This window comes from Coffea arabica, chromosome 3e, assembly GCF_036785885.1.
Source record: "Coffea arabica cultivar ET-39 chromosome 3e, Coffea Arabica ET-39 HiFi, whole genome shotgun sequence".
Taxonomy (NCBI): domain Eukaryota; kingdom Viridiplantae; phylum Streptophyta; class Magnoliopsida; order Gentianales; family Rubiaceae; genus Coffea; species Coffea arabica.
In genome coordinates this window covers 47,004,701-47,027,182 of record NC_092315.1, presented here as the reverse complement: position 1 = coordinate 47,027,182, position 22,482 = coordinate 47,004,701, and the positions used below count along the sequence as shown (strand labels likewise).

At 35.7% G+C, this 22,482-nt stretch overlaps 1 protein-coding gene and 1 long non-coding RNA gene across 2 annotated transcripts; both read right to left on the bottom strand.

Moving 5' to 3' along the window:
• Positions 1-7,563: 7,563 nt before the first annotated feature.
• LOC140038315 (uncharacterized) lies at positions 7,564-10,757 on the bottom strand. The gene is made up of 2 exons (XR_011842144.1): positions 10,054-10,757; positions 7,564-8,705 (listed from the first exon to the last, which is right to left on the bottom strand). It is a non-coding gene; the product is annotated as an uncharacterized lncRNA (long non-coding RNA).
• Positions 10,758-17,444: 6,687 nt separating this feature from the next.
• LOC140038578 (bi-functional coumaroyl CoA and feruloyl CoA ortho-hydroxylase F6H2-1-1-like) lies at positions 17,445-18,742 on the bottom strand. Its single transcript, XM_072083964.1, has 2 exons — positions 18,240-18,742; positions 17,445-18,021 (listed from the first exon to the last, which is right to left on the bottom strand). The coding sequence occupies exons 1-2, from the start codon at positions 18,740-18,742 to the stop codon at positions 17,445-17,447; spliced, it is 1,080 nt and encodes a 359-aa protein (XP_071940065.1).
• Positions 18,743-22,482: the final 3,740 nt, after the last annotated feature.

Genomic DNA, 22,482 nt, shown 5'->3' with positions numbered 1-22,482 from the left:
GAAAAATTCTGGAGCGGCCAGCAAGATGTAATTCCTCCGCTCAGTTTTTCTGCTTGCCTGAAATTCCTTTTCTTCTTGCTCGGTTTTTTGCAACTCCCTTTTCTTGCTCTGTTTCTGTTTGCAGCCGCGGCCCTTTTCTCTATTTTTCCTTGGCTTTTCACCAATTCTTTTCCTCACTTAGTTCCTCCAGCCCGCAGCCTTTTGCTTTTTCCTTGTTTTCCCTTTTCCTCCCCTGCCGAAACCTCCCCTGTTTTTCCTTTTGTTGCTCCGTTCTTTTTTCAGTTCTCTTCTTCAACCAAGAGCCTCCCTCTCTGTTTTTTTTTTGTTTTCCCCCAAAAGGTCTCCGCCGCCACCTTCTTTTTCTTCCCTTATTTTTTTTACTCTCTCTCGCTCATTTTTCTCTTCCCGGAAAACCTCCCCCAATCTTTTCAGATTTTCCCTTTTGATCTTGCTCTCTGTGTTTTTCCAGCCCCTTCGTCTACTGCCAACTTCTCTCTGCTCTCTCTCCTCTGCTGCGGCCCTCTCATCCGTGGCTTCCTCAATCCTTTTTTTTTTTTTTAAGCTAAACAAGTGTCCCCCTAAATGTTGTGTTGTCAAAATAAGCAAAGGGACACTTGTCCCCCATATTCCTTAACCACTTGTCCAACCGTCCCTAATACACTTTTCCCTTTTTTTTCTTTTTTTTTTTCCGAAAATTTAGTGCAAAAAACCCTTAACTCAATTAAAATAAAACAGGGGACACGAATCAAAAAAAAAATAAAATAAAAATCTAAAATCGAAACAAATAAAATAAAAATTGAATAAAGTTTAAAATCAAAATTTGGTGTCTACAGTTTGCCCCTCTTTGTCTGAGTTTTGGAAAAACCTGAGACAAAGAAGTAGACACCAAATACTTACCTGTGTCTTTGGCTGCAGCTGCTCGAATGACTGTCATTATTGAAACGAGGACTGACCTCTTTAATGAAACTTTAAAATGGGAATTGACCCGAACAAGAAATTTAAAATCATGGGACTGACCCGAATAAAACGAAAATCATGGGACTGACCCGAATAAAATTTAAAATCAAGAGATGCACGCTAGTGGGACTGACCCACGGCTAGCGGCGGGGTAAAATGAAAGGCGCACTAGTGGGACTGACCCAACGGCTAGTGACGATGCAAAATGAAATGCACACTGGCGGGACTAACCCATGCTCCAATGGCTGTGAAAATGAAATGCTTACTGGCGGGACTGACCCACGTTCCAATGGTAGTAAAATGAAATGCTCACTGGCGGGACTAACCTCACGCTCCAGTGGCTGTGAAAATGAAATGCTCACTGGCGGGACTAACCTCACGTTCCAGTAGCGGTGAAAATGAAATGCACACTGGCGGGACTAACCCACGCTCCAGTAGCTGTGAAAATGAAATGCACACTGGCGGGACTAACCCACGCTCCAGTGGTAATATAAATGGAATACCTTGACAATCGGACAGTGGAATCAAACCCGAGCCTGCCGTGATAACTGGTCGGTCAGTGGGATAACACCCGAGCCTGCCGAGGTAACCGGTCGGTCAGTGGGATTAAACCCGAGCCTGCCGAGGTCGGAGGGATAAAACCCATGCCCAACGAAAATAAAAGCGGTCCCAATGTGATAGAGGCTAAACACACACGTTAGTGAGATAAATTCGATGCTAACGGTGGTAGAGTAGAATAAAACGCACACGTTAGTGAGATAGACTCGATGCTAACGGTGGTGGAATGAAAATACACGCGTTAGTGAGATAGACTCGATGCTAACGGTGGTGGAATGAAAACGCACGCGTTAGTGCGATAGACTCGATGCTAACGGTGGTGGAATGAATTAAGGGTGGTTGTCAAGAAAAGGGGTAGAAGGGTGCGCGGCATATGCTGAAACTTCGCGCACAAGAAATTTTGATTTTTGATTTTTGATTTTTTGATGATTTTTTTTTTGAAAGAGAATCTCTTCAAAAATAATTTGCCCTAGTGTGGGGTCTTTTTCTTTCTTTCTTCTTGTTTCTCTTTTTCCATTATCGGCCTTCCACATCATTGGATGCTTCTTCATTATGTTCAGCCATGAATACCTGCACAGGGGCTTACCGAAATACAATATGCACTTAAATTTCTTATTTTGAAAATTAATGCAACTACTACTCATGAAAAGAGCAGCGTGATTGATTCGAAATCCTCAAATGTATTGTAAAAAATTTGCCTCGGTATGGGCTTATTTTGTGAAATGTCACAAATAAAAGAATTTGCCCCAGTTTGGGCCTATTTTGCAAAATCTCTCAAATGAAAATTTGCCCAATGTGGGCCCATTTAATTGCAAAGATTTGTTCGGATGACTCTCCATTTATTTGAACATATTAAGAAACTATGTTTTCTAACAGAAAATTTCATGATGAATTTATCAAAATAATACCAAATTACAAATGATTCTTTCCTCATTTTAGCATTGATGCTTAGGGTAAAGGGTCACCACTTCTTGTTAGCTCATCCTTCAGGACTAATCAAGTAGGTGTTATTTCTGCTTTTGAGGTGGCTAAGGAAAATGAGAAATCAAGATTTGTCTTGTTCTTATGCCCAAATTTGTTTGTAATCCATTCAACATCATATCTTAGTGAAAGCAAATAGTATGTCACCCCTATTTCTTAAGAAAATTTAGTCAACATAGATGCTTTGAGCCTGCAATATATGGGTAGAAACGATGTGGAATCAGGTTATACCCTTTTGATCACAAATGATTGAGAGATTCCTTAGAAGCATAATCCTCACTTTGAGTTGTCATGAGAGATAAGTCAACGATGGACTTTATGAGCTTGTAATGTGGCTTGAAAACGATAGTTAAAGAATAAGACTTTCAAGGACATTGCACCGAAGATCGCATTTCCAAAAATTGGCCCAATTTGAATTCGAAGATTTTCGACTTTTATCACCACTCAACAGGGAATTCACTATCGAAATTTCTTTTGCATTTACTTTTCTCACTTTCTCTCTCTTCTTTCCTCAAAGGTGTCCCGCGGGTTTTCATATGATGAACACTGTCCACCTCACAGCTAATCAATGCAGAAATACATTTAAAAAAATTCTTGGCATCAGTATAGGAGCATCACCTGCCAATTAGAAAATTTCTTGACAGAGATATGGCAAAGAACAGAAGTCAGGGCTTCCGACTTTTGTAATGGGGTCAGGTGGGGTGCTTAGAAAGGTTAGGGCTTGAAAGCAAATTTTCTGAAAATGGTTTAAATGACCTGAGATCGCATTATTGTATCAACCCTTTTCTTAGGGTTAAATCAGAACGTGCCCCAGTTGATTCTCAATTGAGGCACTTTTTCCTTTCATTTGTTTTTTTTTTCTCGACCTCTTGCCATTCTTTTGAATTTTCAAAATTTGCCCAGTCTATTTTTGAACTGAGGTTCTCTTTTCTTCTTTTGCCCTTTTGCTTTTGTTGTTTTTCACCTCTTGAGACTTTTCTTTCTTTTTTCAACTCAAACTTGCCCCCAGTGTGGGGTCTGCGATTCTCAGGGGTTGCCAAACGAAATATTTTATTCTGAAGGCTCAAAAGGGGTAACTAGGGATAGAATGTTGGATTGGAAAAGAAGAGGGCCTGACTTGTATTCCGTTCCTTACATTAGCTCTGAAAGGAAACTTTCATTAATGCGAAATTTTTTTTGCATGCATCTGAATTAATTGACTGAGGAAAACTTCTGTTCATCCATATCTGTGAAACATAAGGGATTTGCGGACACTCCTTCTTCTTTTTCTTTTCTTCTTCTTTTTTCAAAATTGAAGCCCAGGTAGAACCAAATTTTTCCCATTTAGGGTTCTCTCTTTTTGGTTTCAGCATTTTTTCTTTTTTCCTTTCCCCTTTCTTTCGAAAAAAATCTCCAATCTCCTTCCCCAAGGTGGGGTGCGATCATAAGTGCCTTTGAAAAGAACCACCCATTTTAGCTCAAACGAGGATGCAAGGGATAAATATTGTTTAGGTTGTAGAAACGATGGCCAAAGTATCATTCTTACACTTCATGACAACCAAAGTAATGAAATGCTCATTGAGAATCCATTCCCTTTTTTGATATTTGAAAATTTTCCAATGTAGGGCAGTGATCATTAAGGCTCTTATTTGAAACGAATTTATTCTTTCAAAGGCTCAAATGGGAGAGCAAATGATAAAATTTGTATGGATAGAGAATCGAACGCTTGAAATATCATTCCAAATTTTCAAAATAAACAAAGATAATGCACCATTTTGCTTTCACTTAGATGTGAATTGAATATAATTAGACACAGTGAACATTTTTCAAGCAAGGATTGCCCCAATTTGCAATTTATCAATCAATGTGACTGATTTTATTTTGGGGTTAAGTGAAGGAGAAAAAGTATCTGATAGGGTCCTTTTGAGTGACTGTTCACCCTTTTTATTCTGAGCACTTTTATTGTATAGCTCGGATCCCCAATCAAGTGTACGTAAGGATTTCAGAAAGCATACATTTGTGAATTTCAGGCTGGAAGTTGAGAAATTCTCAATTTGGTCTTATTTCTTAAAATTCATCATGAAATCTCCGAAAAAATAAAGAATGAAATGTACATGAATATACATAAAACAATAATTGTCCAAAACTTTATTGCTGAAAAAGTTTACAACAAAATTTCTCGTTCAATTATAATACAAATGAGAAGAGAAAACTTCTAAAAAGCTTCACATATATACATTTTTGTCTCCCTTTCTTTTTGAACAAAATGTATCAACAAATCAAATAAACAGAATTTGCCTTTGAAAAACAATTATAAAGTCTCTCAGAGGCTTTAGCCTAGCGCTTTCGGATAGATCTTTCATGTTTTCATTGCAAGGCTTGCCCAAGAATCAAGTGATACTTGAAATTTTCAAATTAAAATATTTACACCTCATTAAAACATTTTATGAATGCAGGGGAGGGGGAAAAAATAAAAGAAAAATAACCAGAGTTAGTAAGCAAGACTGCAAAATGAGTATGCATGTCCTATGGGGGAACCCTTTTATGCTAAGGGTAGGCCTAGCATGAAAATGCAATCCTCTGGGGTAGGCACCATACATTACCTGATGAATCCGATCAACTGATCGAGTGAAAAAAGATGTTTTGAAAAAATTTGGCCAATTGAAATGAGAAAAGGACATCTGTCCAAAAGATGAGAACAAAGTCCGAATGGATTGCTTGCTTTGATCAACACAAAATGATGCGTAAAAGATATTGCAATGTCTCGATTAATTTATTCAGTGAACCTTAGACTTATTGATGATCTATTCAAAAAAATCGACCGGATCACCCTAAAAAGGGTAAATTGGACAAATGAATTGAATGAAATTGCTGATTTTTTCAAAAATCGACCAGATCATCCTAAAAAGGGTAAATTGGACAAATGAAATTGCTGATTTATTCAAAAATCGACCAGATCACCCTAAAAAGGGTAAATTGGACAAATGAATTGAATGAAATTGCTGATTTATTCAAAATCGATTCGATTGCCCTAAAAATGATAAATTGGACAAATGAATTGAATGAAATTTGATTTATTCAAAATCGATTCGATTGCCCTAAAAATGATAAATTGGACAAATGAATTGAATGAAATTTGATTTATTCAAAATCGATTCGATTGCCCTAAAAATGAGTGAATTGGCCAAATGAATGAAATGAAGTTATGATTTATTCACATTTGATTGATTGAGTGAATTAACAAAATGGATTGGATGAAATTAAGGAATAAAATGATCCAATGGATTGAATGAAATTGATAGTAAAAAATCGATTGAATCATAGCAATGCATTAGTCTATGAGCCTCCCAAAAATCAAAATTTGGCCTCAATACATTTATCGTTTCAACAAGGAGGAATTACTTGTGAATTTCTTCAAATTAGTGTCCTTTACGCAAGGGATTTTTACCAATTTTTGATAAAGTGACCAAAAAGTGATAATTAGCTGCTCATATTCTAATGTGCAAAAAATTGCTGCCGTCTTTAAAAAGATCAGATCCTACCTTACCTCGTGCACTACCCCTTTGGATGGTACAAGAAATGTAAACGTGCAAGTCTCATTGGATTATATATCCGATACACACAGGGCGGTTTATTCCTAGTACGGGATCCCCTATGTGGCATTCCCTTCTAAGGTGGATGCATGATGCTATTTATTAAAGCGATGTAAATATGTGACAAATATAGCCTAAGGGACATAAATAATGCATTGGGGGGAAAAGGTCTAAAATGAAATGTACTTGTTGAAAATTAAGTGTAAAAATTGAAATTTAAACATGTGAGTTATCTAGTGGGTAAGTCACTAAAAGAGTGCCAAAGAGGCCTCTTATTGCTAAGGCACATGAATGCAAGCCAAGAAAACAAAAAATGGTTAGTGCAATTGATAGTACACATAACATATTGGGAACAATTAAGAAAAGAAATACAATAAAAGCAAGTAAAAGGGGTGGAACCCCTTCCCTCGTGCCTAATGAGCTTAAAAAAGGTGAGGCTGACTCTAACCTAGGAAAATTCCAACATGAATGCATGAGGCTGGGGCTCACTAATGCGACTAGACTCGATAAGGTCTAAAAAGGTCCCCAAGCCTTCAGACCTAAGGGAATGGGTCATCAATCCCAAGACCCTCGGTCGGTGGCTCGAGCGATCCCCTAGGTATTGCTATGGGCACAGGGCACACCATCCACATACCTAGAGAAATCATTCCTAGTCCTACAAGGCGGTGTGGGAAAGAGCCCACGAAAATAAAATAAAATGGGATAACAGTAAATAAACGTGCACGTATGAGGTGTTCCCTATTTTGAGGGAATGGGTTGAGAACCAACGCGAGACTCTAAAGGTGACACACACCCCCCCCAAATGCAATGCAAAGCGCGAAACACAAAAAAACCATTCATCCATCAAAGCAATCATACACAAATGTGAGGTCGTGAGTTGATACGCGCGAATATGCAAAAAATCCTAAAAAAAAGGAAAATGCAACCCTAACATCCAAATGCGATATATGAAAAATGTTAAAAGAAGAAAAAGGTTGACTAAATCGAATGCTCGGACTCTCTAAGTCCCCAGTGGAGTCGCCAACTGTCGCGCCCCATTTTTTGAAACAAAGAAGAATAAAAACGAATTTGGAAAAAATGGCTTTTTGAATCAATTTTTATTGAAAAATAAATTTTTGATTAAAAATGAAAAACTTGGGTCTAAATGGGACTTGTAATTGCGACGATTTGACCCAAAATATAGTTTCAAAAGGATTTTTGATTGAAAATGGAGTCGCCACTTGGTATAGGGTTAAGGTGTACCAAGTCACCTAAAATGAATTTTTAAAAGAAAAGTGGAAAAACCCTTTTTAAACGACTCCAAGGCTACGCAAATCAAAGAAAAAGGTTCGTGAGTCACATTTGAAGAAAGGGAAGGCAAGGATAAGTATCCAAAGCACCCCTTCGATCTAGCCAAGGTTAGTTGCGCGATTTAGTCAAAAATTTTTCTTATTTAACCTAAAAATTTATCGCATTTTGGATGTACTATATGAATGCAAACCCTAGACCTAGGGGGTATCGAGGGGTCGAAATTTCTCTTCAAAGCTTACTTGGTACCAATCACATTAATTGTGACGCCCAATCAAGATTCTTTGAAGAAGTCACTAATAATGCAAGACATGAGACTCTAAAGAAAGAAAAAAGTAAAGAAAATATAATAATATACAAATGTGTATGTCCTAAGGGAATGCATCATAATGGGTGCGGGGAATTTTATACTCGTGACTTCAATGTTCCCTTTAATAGAGAGAATACGAGCGTGCTAAGGCTAGAAAAGCCAAACTCGTCCATATCCCATATCCAAGGGGTTATTTCCCTATCTAATCAAGCAAAAATGCACTAATCTACCCCCCTAATTTCCTAAATGAGATGCAATATCTAAGTGTTGTATACATAGGGGTAAGGGATATTTTATTAGGGAAAATATTATGTGAAAATGATAAAAATCCTAAAAATAGAAAAAATATGCATGAAGTGGAATGTAATCATACAAACATGACCTAACGCTTAAGGGGCTCCTAAGGGTCTAGCGTTGGACTAGCCCATGTCTATGAGTTCTCACTAGACTAGTGGAAAATGGGATAATAAGCCACAACTAGCGTTGGACTAGTGTGGTGACGTGCATTCATCCATCATATTCATTTACGACTATAGAAAGCAAGTAGACATGCCAATCACCTATAAACACGTAGCACATAACACTTAGCATGCTCGACTAAATGCAAGAGCCTAATAAAGCAAATTAACACATAACAACAAGCATGCAAATAATCACACAAAGCAAGAAGAGAAAGCGAATAAAAACCTAACTATTACATTTGAATGGGGGCCTACTATCTAAGGGGAAGACTTAGAAAAGTAAATCCTAACTATTACATTGGCTAACTAAAACAAATGGGGAAGAGGAAAAATGAACAAAAATGCTCTCCAAGCCCTATCTATTACAAGCCAAGATGTGTACACATACCCCATAAAAGAATAACTTAATAAAAGCAAAAGTAAATGAAATAAATAAAAGGAATTAAAGAAAGGCAAGGAAAGCAAAGTAGACATGCAATTCTCACTTAACACGTTGGATCACATAGAGGAGAGACAAAAAAAAAAGGGATAAAAGAAACTATACCTCCCTTGAATTGGAGTCCTAATGGAGTGAGACCACTTATTTACCCTCCAAAATAAAAGAAAGGGTCAAGGCACCACTTTAATTAATAAAGAATCACAAAAGATAAAATAAACATGAAATTGAATCAATTAAATCATATAAACAACCCACATTCAAGAGGTCAAAAGAAGAAAGGACTTGATTGCAAAAATTAACAAAGTTGTGGGGTCAAAATTAAAGAAAAAATAAAGTTTAAGGGCCTATTTGCAATTAATTTAGGGACCCAATTGAAAGTAATGAAAGCTTGCAGGGCCATAGCAAAATTAAAGAGAAGTACAGGGACTGATCTGCGAATTCATTTCTCTGGCTTCGTAATGGATTAAACCACTGGCTATTTTATTTATTTGTTTATGCCCAAAGATCATTCGGCCCAATCGGAAGTCCAAGGAAAACAATCTGGCTAGCCCATCATTTTCACTAATCTAGCTCATACAAAATTAAGGGCCTCAAGTTTCCAAGCCCAAATCATAAACCCAGAAGAAGCAAACCAAAATCCATTAGTCCAACCCAACTAAGTATTATTACCCAAAAATCTAAACCATAACTAAAACCCAACAAGAGTAGTAAATTAACTAAAATTATTAAGCCACAATTATGATCTAAATCCCCGAATTAATTTATCCCAAAAAGTCACATAAAATGGGCAAACATAGGATTAAGCTTAAGAGGGCGAAATTAGTTCAGCTTTTCCAATTTTTGGGGTCACCTTAGAACAGGGGGAAACTTGAGGGGTTCATATGCAACAAAAACAGGGATCTAATTGAAGGAATTACAACAGTTTCGGGGGGGGGGCAAATTATGAAGTTCAAAACTCTTGGGGTTATATTCCAGAGGAAGCAAAAATGTATGGGCTGAGAATGCAATTTTTAGACAATTGATTGTCTTCTCCAACGAGCTTAACATCAGTTTAGCATTTTAGATCCCTTTTTGGTCAGCAATACCAGAACATCTGGTTTCAATTCCAATTATTTCCAACAATCAATGAAACTCCAACAACACTCCCTCTCACAACATCTATTCGGATTCAAGCATAGAGATATGAGAATTCATACGTAAAATGCGGGCGAAATCCTCTTCAAATAGAATGTTCATTCGGGCATTTTAATAAACAGCAAATGGGCATGAAAAAATTCAACAGATTTTTGCTCAATTTATGTTGTAACTGGCCCCAAAATTATCAGAAACACACAAGGTTTCAATCCAATCAACCCGCGAACATGTATATTCAAGATCATGTATGATCACAGAAACATTATTAGGAACCAATCTTCGAAATACATGTCTCTGAATTTTCAAGAGTCTATGCTTAGAAAAGGGAAAAGGAAAAAGAAAAGGGTTGCTTACAGCTCCCTCTTGAGCGGTGGTGACTTGCTGATGGCGGTGGAGGATTCCATCGAAATGGTAGCTGCGAAAAATTCTGGAGCGGCCAGCAAGATGCAATTCCTCCGCTCAGTTTTTCTGCTTGCCCGAAATTCCTTTTCTTCTTGCTCGGTTTTTTGCAACTCCCTTTTCTTGCTCTGTTTCTGTTTGCAGCCGCGGCCCTTTTCTCTATTTTTCCTTGGCTTTTAACCAATTCTTTTCCTCACTTAGTTCCTCCAGCCCGCAGCCTTTTGCTTTTTCCTTGTTTTCCCTTTTCCTCCCCTGCCGAAACCTCCCATGTTTTTCCTTTTGTTGCTCTGTTCTTTTTTCAGTTCTCTTCTTCAACCAAGAGCCTCCCTCTCTGTTTTTTTTTTTTTGTTTTCCCCCAAAAGGTCTCCGCCGCCACCTTCTTTTTCTTCCCTTATTTTTTTTACTCTTTCTCGCTCGTTTTTCTCTTCCCGGAAAACCTCCCCCAATCTTTTCAGATTTTCCCTTTTGATCTTGCTCTCTGTGTTTTTCCAGCCCCTTCGTCTACTGCCAACTTCTCTCTGCTCTCTCTCCTCTGCTGCGGCCCTCTCATCTGTGGCTTCCTCAATCCTTTTTTTTTTTTTTTTAAGCTAAACAAGTGTCCCCCTAAATGTTGTGTTGTCAAAATAAGCAAAGGGACACTTGTCCCCCAAATTCCTTAACCACTTGTCTAACCGTCCCTAATACACTTTTCCCTTTTTTTTTTCTTTTTTTTTCCGAAAATTTGGTGCAAAAAACCCTTAACTCAATTAAAATAAAACAGGGGACACGAATCAAAACAAAAATAAAATAAAAATCTAAAATCGAAACAAATAAAATAAAAATTGAATAAAGTTTAAAATCAAAATTTGGTGTCTACACCTAGGTTTAAATTTTTTATCTCATTTCCTCTGCCTCGACCACCGCTCCTATTCTCATTAAACAACCATCCCTGCCAAGTCTTCTTTCCCTTGCAAAAGTTTTTCCCCTTTCTATCGTGAGCATCTATCCTTTCCTATGGGCAAAGAATAAGGAAATAAAAGTCTAGACTACAAACGTTAGTGGTGAAGTAGAAAATTTGCCTGTTGAATCAGCAACTGCATAGTGCATGTTTTACAGAGAATGTAATTGAATTAGTATTAAAAATGTACTTAGGTCAAATTTGTCAATTCTAAAATCTTTTTGTTCATAAATATTCTGTACAAAATAAAGTACACAGGAATCATGTGAATTTCTTTCTAGAAGCTGACATATCAAACTTAGCACTTAAACTTCTCATTGCACTCAAAAGCAATAGAGAACAAGAGGTTCAGGAAATGAGGAGGAGTGATGTGAAATCAGAATATCTTCGTCATTGTAGTCCCTTAGGCAATAGGAGCCTTGCCTGCTATCGCATAAGGAATAGTGGCAATTTTGGAAAATACAGCAAATCATTAAAAGACGATGAGAATTTTTGTCGAAAGGGTTGTTCCCAGAGATGTACACTTCTGCAGTTTCAAAGTTACACTTACCTAGTGAGGTGATCTTTTGAAATCATGGTAAGGTGGCCTCTATCTCAGAAAGACATGGGGAATGACGCATCAAGCACGACTGGCCAAGGGGGTCTAAGACTCCAAATATATTTTTTCTCAAGTAAAATGCTAAGTTTGTGCAATAACATGGTAAGCTATAGTCATGTATAAAATTTAAATTTTTATTGCACAAACTTACCCTTTGTCTCCTAAAATTTACTATTACTCTTAAGGATTTTTCTAATGGATGCTCAGTAGGTACTTGTTAACATACCTAAATTATATATAAGTTATGATGTTGATACACAGAGTTACAATTAATGCACTCTCCCCCCGGCCTCTCGTATTTAGACATTTTCACGAGTTAGCTAACGCCTAAAAGTCTAAACCCACTATAATTGAGTGCTTATTGGATACCTATTAGCCGAACCATTACTGCTAGCGAATCCAGTTATATGTAAATTTCTCAAATAAAGTAATAAGTTTGTGCAATAAACAGTAAGTTTTAGTCATTCATAAAATTTACCATTTTACTACATAAACTTACCATTCATCTTCCAAAACTTACTATTATTCAGTCGAACTTACTTATCTAGTTATTTGTAAGTTTCTCAAACAAAATGGTAAGTTTTTAAAATTTAGTAAGTTTTTATCACTCATTAAATTGTCTATTTTATTATGCAAACTTACTATTTGACTTCCAAAACTTACCATTGTAAAAATTATAACTTACTATATATTTCCTCGTAGAAATTAAAAATTTTGATAAAAATTGAAAACCAAAATGATCATGTCGGATTCCTAAAAAAATTTCATGTTCAATTATTTGACATTTTCATTTGAAAAATAAGTCAAACCATTTATTAAGTTAAAGATATGGTACCACAACAAAGGGAAATGGCACAAAGTTGTTGGGGTCAGTAACTACCGTATTTTTTTCCTATGTCACGGTTGGGTCAGAGTCGTTTGACGTAAAACTAGGTAAGACTCGTTTATAGAAACCTTTGGTACAACATTTTTAAGCTTCACCTTCCATATTTGATTCTTACTAAAAATTAAGTTGCAAGAAGTTTCCATATCCGGTGTTACAGTGACTGTGCGAAATTGGGAACGTGGAATGAAATGGCAACACTGTGTACTAAGGTTCGACATTGTAGCGTCTTTGTTTCTTTAAACTTATTATCTAAGCGTTGCTGCTTCTTTTCTTCTCCTATCAAGAAATCTTGGTAAATTGAATCTATTGTACATGACAAAGTCGTCAAAGAATGGAAGTCAGGGGTGAAGAACACTTTTACTTCCTCGTCTGGAATCCATCCAAAGGATGAACCATACGAATGGATGACTAGTTCATAGTATGACCCCAATACGAGGTAGTATGAAGAGTACAGCAGAAAGCCGGAGGATTCAGGCTTGGAATAGGATTCAGAGTCTGATGAGAAGTCTCCGGAGGTGAAATGGGAGGCAGACTATGATGAGAATAAGCATGTTTACTACGACCAAGGGATGGATATTGCAGTTGGTCGAGCCGGATAGTGAAACTGAGGAGGAAGAGCAGAAGCAAAAGGCTCCAGAGGAGTCTGCCCATAATAGTTATTGGGGGAATCAGCAAACTACGCACCATGGGAATTGAGAGGTGTCGCCCCATTTTTGAAAATAAAAATAAATAAATGGCGTTTATGAAAAAATGAATTTTGATTCAATTTTTGATTGGAAAAAGATTTTTGGTTTAAAAGAAAAATAAGTAAAGAAAAATGATGAGGGCCTAAATGGGGTTTGAAAGTGCGACGATTTTGGCCCAAATTGATAGTTTAAAAAGGGTTTTATAAAAAAATCGGAGTCGTCACTTGGTATCGAGTTAAGGTGTAGCAATTCACCTAAAAATGAATTTTCTAAAGAAAAAAGTAGAAAACCCTTTTTAAATGACTCCTAGTCTATCAAAATAAAAAAAAAAAAGGTTCGGGAGTCACATTTGAAGAAAGGGAAGGCAAGGATAAAAATCCGAGTCACCCTTTCGACCTAACCAAGGCTAGTTGCATGATTCAGTCAAAGATTTCCTTATTTTAACCTAAGAATTTATCACATTTGGATGTACTATATGAATACAAACCCTAGGCCTAAGGGGGGTATTGGGGGGTCAAAATATCTCTTCAAAGTTTAATTGGTGCCAATCACATTAATTGTGATGCCCAATAGGTATTCTTTGAAGAAGTCACGAATAATGCAAAAATATGAGATTCTAAGAAAAGAAAGGAAAAAATAATTATATAAATACAAATATACATGACCTAAAGGAATCATCATGTCGGGTACGGGGGACTAGTGTTCGTGACTCAATTTTCCCTTTAATAGAGGGAATACGAGCGTGCTAAGGTTAGAAAGCCAAACTCGTCCATATCCTATATTTAAGGGGTTTTCCCTAATCTAATCAAGTAAATGCGCTACCCTAATTCTAATTCTTAAATAAAATGCAAGTCCAATATTATGTATCACACATAGGGATATATATATATATATATATAGGAAAATTTAGGATAAGGGGTATACATATAAGGGGAATATGGGGGAAAAATACATATATAAGGGAAGTATGGGATAAGAGTTATATGTATAAGGGGAACATGCAAAAAATGATAAAAGACCCTAGAAAGTGAAAAATATGCATGAAATGAAGTGATTTTATCACACAATCATGATCTAACGCTTAAAGGGCTCCTAAAGGTCTAGCATTGGACTAGCCCACACTTATGAATTTTCACTAGCATTGGACTAGTGGAAAATCGGAACAGAGGGGCCAGAACTAGTGTGGATTAGGGAAATGGCCCACAACTAGCGTTGGACTAGTGATGTGACGTCACACATTGATTATAACTAAACAAATAATATAAAACATAATAAAGCAAGTAAACACATAATATCACATAAACACATAACACATAATCATGATATCTAAATGTCAGACCCTAAGAAAGCGGTAACACATAACACATAAGCATGCAAAACATATCAAGCAAATAAAGCAAATAAGCCCAAACTATTACATTAGGGGGGGCCCTACTACAATCTAAAGGGGAAATGAAAATAAATAATTAAAATACCTAACTATTACAATTGTGGCATTTCATTGCCTTCCCAAATAATTACAAATTAAATTAAAATAAATAAACTAAATTAAAACAAATAAAGTGACTAAATAAAATAAGTAAAATAAAATAAAATAAAAAATATTCAAAAGCATGCAATTAATCACATAAAGTCACATAATTGCACATAGGGTCAAATAAAGTAAAAATAAAGGATAGAGTGTACCTCCCTTGAGTTGGGGCTCTAATGACACGAATTTACTTATTTACCCTCCAAAATAATAAAAAGGGGTCAAGGTATCACTTTAATTAACAATTACTTATATGAAACGAAAATTAAACACACAAATGAAAATTAAAGATGAAATGAAAATTAAACACAAAATGGAATGAGTTAAAGCATTTTATAAAAGAAATCATCTATATGCAAGAAATTAGAATAGAAAAGAACCTAATTGAAATGATTAAAAAATTCTAAGATGAGGTACTAAAAATGAAATAAATTAAAATTAAAGGCTTAATATGAAATCTATCAAAATTAAACTAAAATTCACAACAAATACATAAAAAAAAAACACTTTGCTACGCTTAAGCCACAAAACATCAAAATTCCACCAAAAATCTAATTAAAACCATAAATCTAAAAAAAAATTACTAAACCTTCAAATTCATCCTAAAGTTTATAAGAAATCTATCCAAAAAATCATGTTAAGACATATTAAGGAGAAAAGGCTTGTTAAGGGGATAAAAATTGATTAAGTTACTCAATTAGTTGGGCCATAGTAAAATAAGGGGAAGCTTAGGGGGTTAAGAGGCAATTTTTGAAAGTTTTCATGCAACTTTCATGCAAAGTTACGAAGCTTATGCTTCTGCAATTTCCAGCCCTTCTGCAATTTGCTTAAGAAGCCGAAGCATGCTTGTGAAACAATGCAAATAAGTCTATAGATTTACCCACCAAACCCCCCAGTGCCATGACCTCCAACTCATGTTGTTAACCTCAAACACAATCATCTATACCCCAAAAGATCTACTCAAAACAACCGAGCATAAAATGCAGCAACCACGAAGAAAACATTCTGCAACTGAAACCATTTAGCAGCCCACGTAGCTCAGGAAAATTTGAGACAGAACTTTAACATGCAAACGAGAGAAAGCTATGAAACTAGCAAACTTGAACTCATTCATGGGTTCATTTCTGCAATGTTTCAGCTTCTATATGCGCAGGAAGACAGCCATGAACATGAACTCAGAAGAAACATGTAAGCCTGTCTACTAAATCCACAAGACTCAAACCATTAACATGCCAAACTCTAATGCAACGTTTGCTGAAGATTCAACAACGGAAACCCAACAGGACATACGACAACAAAATGGGGAAAACACTTCTGTAATGGCAAAAAACTGTCTGCAACTTCTAATGCTTTGAGAATTCCGCAAATTTTCAGCTATGTTATCACTCAGATTTATTGCACAATCAATACAGGGAAGGAAGGAAAACCATGGCATGCCATCTTAACAAGAACCAAACCTTCTAGCAAGAACATCAACTACCCCAAATCTGGTAAACAAAATTTCCAGGACAAGAACATGCAAATCGGGTCTGACCGCCACCAAAAGAAAAAAAAAAAAAGAGAAAAAAAAAATGCAGCAAGAGCTTCTCTGCAAGCACCTTCTGCTGCGAATTTGCAGCTTATTCCATATAGACAGCTATTCAAATAAAAACCCATCAATCAAACTCACACAAACCCCCACGTTCTTATCCCCCAAAACCCAAGTGAAGCCCACAAATTTCTTAACCAAAACAGAAGTATAACTCAAACTTCCTCAAATACAAACTCAGACATGAAACCGAAAGTGTTGGATGAAACGCTACAAAGGACAGATGGCTCTTGGGTTAAAACAAATTTTAGAAACCAAATGATGACAAAAGCAGACCTTCAGACATGGCTATGCCTGGAATATAGGTAAACAGCGAAGAAAAGAAACAACTTCAGCCTGTGAAATAAAGCATATTTTTGTGAACAATTTTCTTTTTCTGACAAATTTTAATACTAAAATGTCAAAAAAATAAAAATTAAGATACTAATGAGCCAAAATGAATAATAATTATCATTTAATCCATAAAAATGAAAATAATAATAGATAAAGCTAAATTAAAAATTTGGTATCTAAAATGCTAAAAAATGTCTAAAAACAAAATCATTAGATTAATAAATAAAAATAGATAATAATTATCAATAAAAATAAAAATAAAATGAAATAAAGATAAATTAAAATTTTGGTATCTACAACAGGATCACCAGCATGGACAAATGCAATATTCTTATAATCAGTGGGAAGAAACCTTTGCCCGTGAATATAATCAGCACATTTGTATTGGCTCTCCCAAGAATTCTAATTATGAGTATTGATGGAACAAAAGTTAATGTTTTCCTGTGATTCCATGTTCTATTTTTGGTAATTTTGGTTTTTTAGACTCTTTTGGTTGCTTAGATAAGTAAAATTTTGGTACTCAGAATGAGTATTTTGTGTGTGTGTGTGTGTGTGTATTTTTGGTGTGGTTTGTTTAGCAAGAACTTGATTCTATTATTTTTCACCTACAAGTTGGTCGTGCTTCAAATTGAGAGGTTTGCTTCGTTATTGTTACTATTAAAAATCATTAGTATTATCAAGCTCTTGAATTCACGGTCCTTGTGTTCTTGGAATATAAATTACATGATTTATTTTTCAATATGGGATGCGAACATCCTATAACACTATAACATCAAAATACATAATCTTATATCTGGACAAATTGAATCTTGTCTTTTCCACGATGAGCTTTTGAGTAAAAATGTGTTGCGTACTCCGAGTAGAGACACTCTTTATAGAGTGGTTCTTCTCCGGTGCTCTCAAGCACTTCTTCAAAAGGTCCGATAATTGCACAAGGTGTTGGACCTGCAAAAAATGGCATTGAAATCCTATTGTGATTTTTACTAACAGTCACAAAATGCTCGATACTCTTGTAGCGCCCATTGCTCATGATTTCTAGAGCATCACCAACATTTATCACTAAAGCTCCATTTATTGGAGCGACATGTATCCACGGATCACTTTCTGATTTCCGAACCCAAAGACCTCCGATCACACCTTGAGGAAGGATAGTGATAGTTGATGAGTCGGAGTGACGGCCTATGCCAATAGCAAGCTCAGGTTGGGGACATTTTGGATAATAATTTAAATTGACTCTTTTTGTCCCCATAAGCATTGAGTGTTTTGTTTCTTCAATCTCTTTCACATTCAACCGCTTCAGGAGGATTTTTAGTAACTTTTTAGTAAGTACTTCGCATGATTTTATATATTCCAACACTTCTTTCCTGAAACCCAACAAAAAGGACAACTTTATATAAGAATTATTAGGGCAATATCTAATAATATACTGCCAAATTGTGATTGTAAAATCTATATGAAAAATCATTTAGAAATTTACTTTTTTTGAAGTAAAGGAATCCAAATGAGTAAGTTCAAGAATCCAATACCATGAGAGGCAAAGAGGTAAAGTATATAGGAAAAGTTTCCATTCTATGTATAATACCTGCAAATTGGAGGCCAAAGCCCCAAGGCCTCTTCATCAGAAACATATGTAAATGTAAGTTTGTCATGCCACTCATGAATCTTCTCAATTTCTGGGAGAAAGCTTGTTCGAAGAGAAACATTTTTGCTTGGAGAGTTGTTTATGGTATATTTCAATTTCTCAGTTGGTGGCCATTCAAAGAATTCACGAGCTGCATTCCTTAAATTTGAAAGTACCTCAGTAGAAATCCCATGATTAACAAGTCGGATCAATCCCCATTCCTCCGCTGCATCACACACCATATTCTCAATGTTAGGGTCACTCCAATTTGATATATCGATCACGGGTACGTATTCTTCCAAAGTATTGTCAACATTGAACCGTTCTTCAAGTGGTTGAATGAATTCCTGTGGCAGAATTTCAAGGTCCATTTCAGACAGGCCCTTGACCCCATGACCTTCATTTATTAGTGCTTTGATATTATTTGAATTCAAAGCAATTGCCGTCTTTTTCGAATCGGCCATTGGAATTTATAAAGCTAGAATGGTACTCGTCACTAGCTTATCTGCAAATGAATAGTAATTGCTTCAGAAGTTGTAGATAGTCAAGTTTTAGTTATTAACAATGACCCATAGTGAATAATGATTAATCACCGGTGAGTCCCAAATGTAGCTGGAGTTATAACTCCATTGTAAAGTTATATTGCAAATCAATAAAAAGTGACATTTTCCCCAAAAAAAAAAAAAGCACCACAGCACTTACCAAACCGTCAATGTCTAAAAATGTCTGTTCCTTTTTCACTTGCAAGAGCCTATTTGGACCTGTTAAGAGACACACAAGTTAAAAAATAATAGTTAAAAAATATTAGTCATGACAAAAGCAGACCTTCAGACATGGCTATGCCTGGAATATAGGTAAACAGCGAAGAAAAGAAACAACTTCAGCCTGTGAAATGCAAGTGAACGCAAGAAAACAGCATGCTGTCTCTCATCTTTCGGCTACATTCACAGGCTATGAATTTCGGGGTTTTCATGTCAAGAGATTCAAACAAGTACCAAACTTTACTCTAGCAATCAAGCCACAGTATTTCAACATTTAAGCATGAGTAAGAGCCCAGAATCAATGGTTACGCAGACCAGGTTTCATATGGAATGGAAGTGGACAAGAAAGAAAAAAAAAAAAAAGAAAAGATTGAAGACTACCTATTCACCGCCTTTGGATCTGAAGCTCAGCTTGAGTTTGATGAAGAATCAACCCAGGCTTTGATGGAGAAACCTTGCCGTAGCTTTCTTACAACCTCAGCCGCAAAGTTCTTCCCTTTTCTCTTAGTTTCTCCTCTGCTTACTCTCAGTTACGAACCCTTGCTTGCTGTTTCTCCTCCTCTCTCAGCCCGTCACTGCCCCCAGCCCCGTATGGTCGTTTATTTATAGAATGTTGAACGCACGATTTGTGTTCACAAGGAATTCATGAAAAAACTGTCCTATGTCCCAGGACCTGCTCGGTGCATGCTGTTTGGCAGTCTTGTGAACGGTGAACCCATTAAAGTGACATGAGGAAGTTTTAGTAAGTCATCAATTCCTCAATAAAGGAGCCTTGTAACATCTGTAACCTGATTCCAACCATATAACGATATATATTTTTGTCTTCTAATTAAAAGATTATATGTTTAATATTTTTAATTAATGAAGTTTACTATACACTGTTTAAGAAAGCCTTTGAATAGTCTTAATTGAATCAATTCCACTCATGACGATCTCTGTCTTCTTGTTTAAATGGCCCACATTTGCTCATTGTGCTTGCATTTGCCTGCCCGGACGGTGATAGATACCTATTCAAGCGACCCACATTCTTTACATTGATTGATAATTTTGACACTCTAAAAATAAGGCCACTGCCGAAATAGCAGCAGCTTATAATTAAGCATGGATTGGTTGGGCATCAATGCCCCAAAAATATGCATGAATTTAGGTATCGCCATTTCCAAGGATTTTTGCCTTCCATTAATTGCTTTCTACAACAATCTGCTATACGTGTTCAGGATATCCATGGCCATGGAACTCTCTTACTACATCCTAGGGGATATAACAGTGACATACACAACCAACTTCATTACCCTCATTCCTATAGTACACCTTTCTCTTGTCAACAATGGTAAGGTGTTGGCATGTTAAATCAAGTCAAAAAAAAATTCTATATTATTATTTAACGGTGTTTTAGTTAAGTTAAAATTGTGGTAATTTTATTGGGATTAAGTTAGAGTAGTTTTATTCTTTGGAAATTAGTATTTTATTAGAAAATTTTTTGTTGTTGTAACACTACCAAATCATCTAATTAATAAATAGAGAGTTTTATTGTTATTGTCAGCTGAGGAGAGTAAAATTTGATGGTCTTGTTATTTTAGTGTGTGATTAATATATAATAGTTGGTATTATGAAATTTATCGCCTATATATTTTTTGATCAAAATTTTGGATTCTACATCTGGTATCAGAGCCCTAACTTCAAAAAATTGATCTTGGGGTGCTTATGAACATTGAAAATTTGTCCCAACCACGAGTTTAGTCTTGAGCGTCTCCTGATGTCAAAGTTGGAGCATAAGAATTGTAATAAAAAAAAATTAATTGATTGAGTTGGACCACAATTTTCGTCATGGAGTATCCAATTGGTAAAGATTGGACCATAAGATTGGTTCAGAAGAATTGTCAGATTGATTGCGGTGTTGCGACAAAGATAGGAGAAGAATCTTGAGTTGTGGTCACCAAAATCGTAAAGTGACGAGTTGTCAATGAATTGACATCAAATTATGGAATGAAAATAGTTTATCCAGAGGTTTGGATTATTTTACCTAGTCAAATATAAATTTGCCCGTGCAATATTAAAACAACAAAAACTTTTGAAGATGAAAAATTCAAATTGATATTAGGAAAATTTGCAAAGGAGATCACTCTTAGTGATTGTGTTGGATTAAATTCAAGAAAAAACGTGATTTAAGGGAGGCAATGTTAGAAGAATTAAATCAAGCAATATTTAGAATTATATTTTTTTATTTGGTAATTAGATTAGAATTGGTGTCATAGTTTGTTCAGAAAATCTAGTTGAATTGTGTTTAAGAATTAGAATTAGAATTAGAATAGGTTTTATCATTTTGTTTCTCTATTTAAGGACTTGAAGTCCTAGGTTGGTAGTTGAGGAAAATTGAGTGACGAGATAAATTTGTTCAAGTGTGTGGAATATTACAACAACAAAAACTAAACTATAGTTGAAAAAAATTGAGCAAAAACTATAGTTGAAAAAAAAAAACTGAGCAATTTTCAGCAACAAAAACTGTAGTTGAGGAAAAATTGAATGACGAGATAAATTCGTCCAGTTGCGGGGAATATTATAGCAACAAAAAACTGTAGTTGAGGAAAAATTGAGCGGCGAGATAAATTTGTCCAAGTGCATGGAATATTACAGCAACAAAAACTTTTGAAGATGAAGAATTCAAACCGATATTAGCACAATTTGCAAAGGAGATTATTGTTTGTGATTGTGTTGGACTTAATGCAAGAGGAAGATTGATTCTAAGGGAAGCAATATTGGAATAATTAAACCAAGCAATATTTAGAAGTATATTTTTTATTTGGTAATTAGATTAGAATTGGCGTCATAGTTTGTTCTGAAAATCTAGTTGAATTTTGTTTAAGAATTAGAATCAAAATAGGTTTTATCATTTGCTTCTCTATTTAAAGACTTAAGTCTAGGTTTGTAGTTGAGGAGAATCAATTAGTTGAATAAATTTCTTTATCCTCCTGTGCCTTCATATTCATTAGTCCAGCTTATCAAGCTGTGTGTTTTCCGGCTTCGGGATCTTTTCCGTCCTTTTCTAGTATGTTCAAATAGCCTCACGACTTATCATATTTGTTCATTGTTTGTTTGTGTGCTATCTAACCAACAAATTCTTGGTTTACAAAATACAAATATCTTCCGCTGCATGATTTTTTGTACTAGCACAACGTAGGCCTGACTTCAAATTGCCACTGATCTCTTTCAATCTTTCAAACGTATTTGTTTTTCATCTAACTCGTGCATGAAAAACATCAGTCCCTACCAATTCTAATTTGTCTGAATCAGCTTCCAATTGGGTGGTTCAGAATTTATTTTGAAAGTTACAGGTTCATACCAAAGTTGACAGAATAAAGATTTTGGTTCAGCGACAAAACAAGACATAATTTAAGAAAAGGTCAATCCAAGACGCGAGAGACGACCTTTTCGCTTCATGCAAG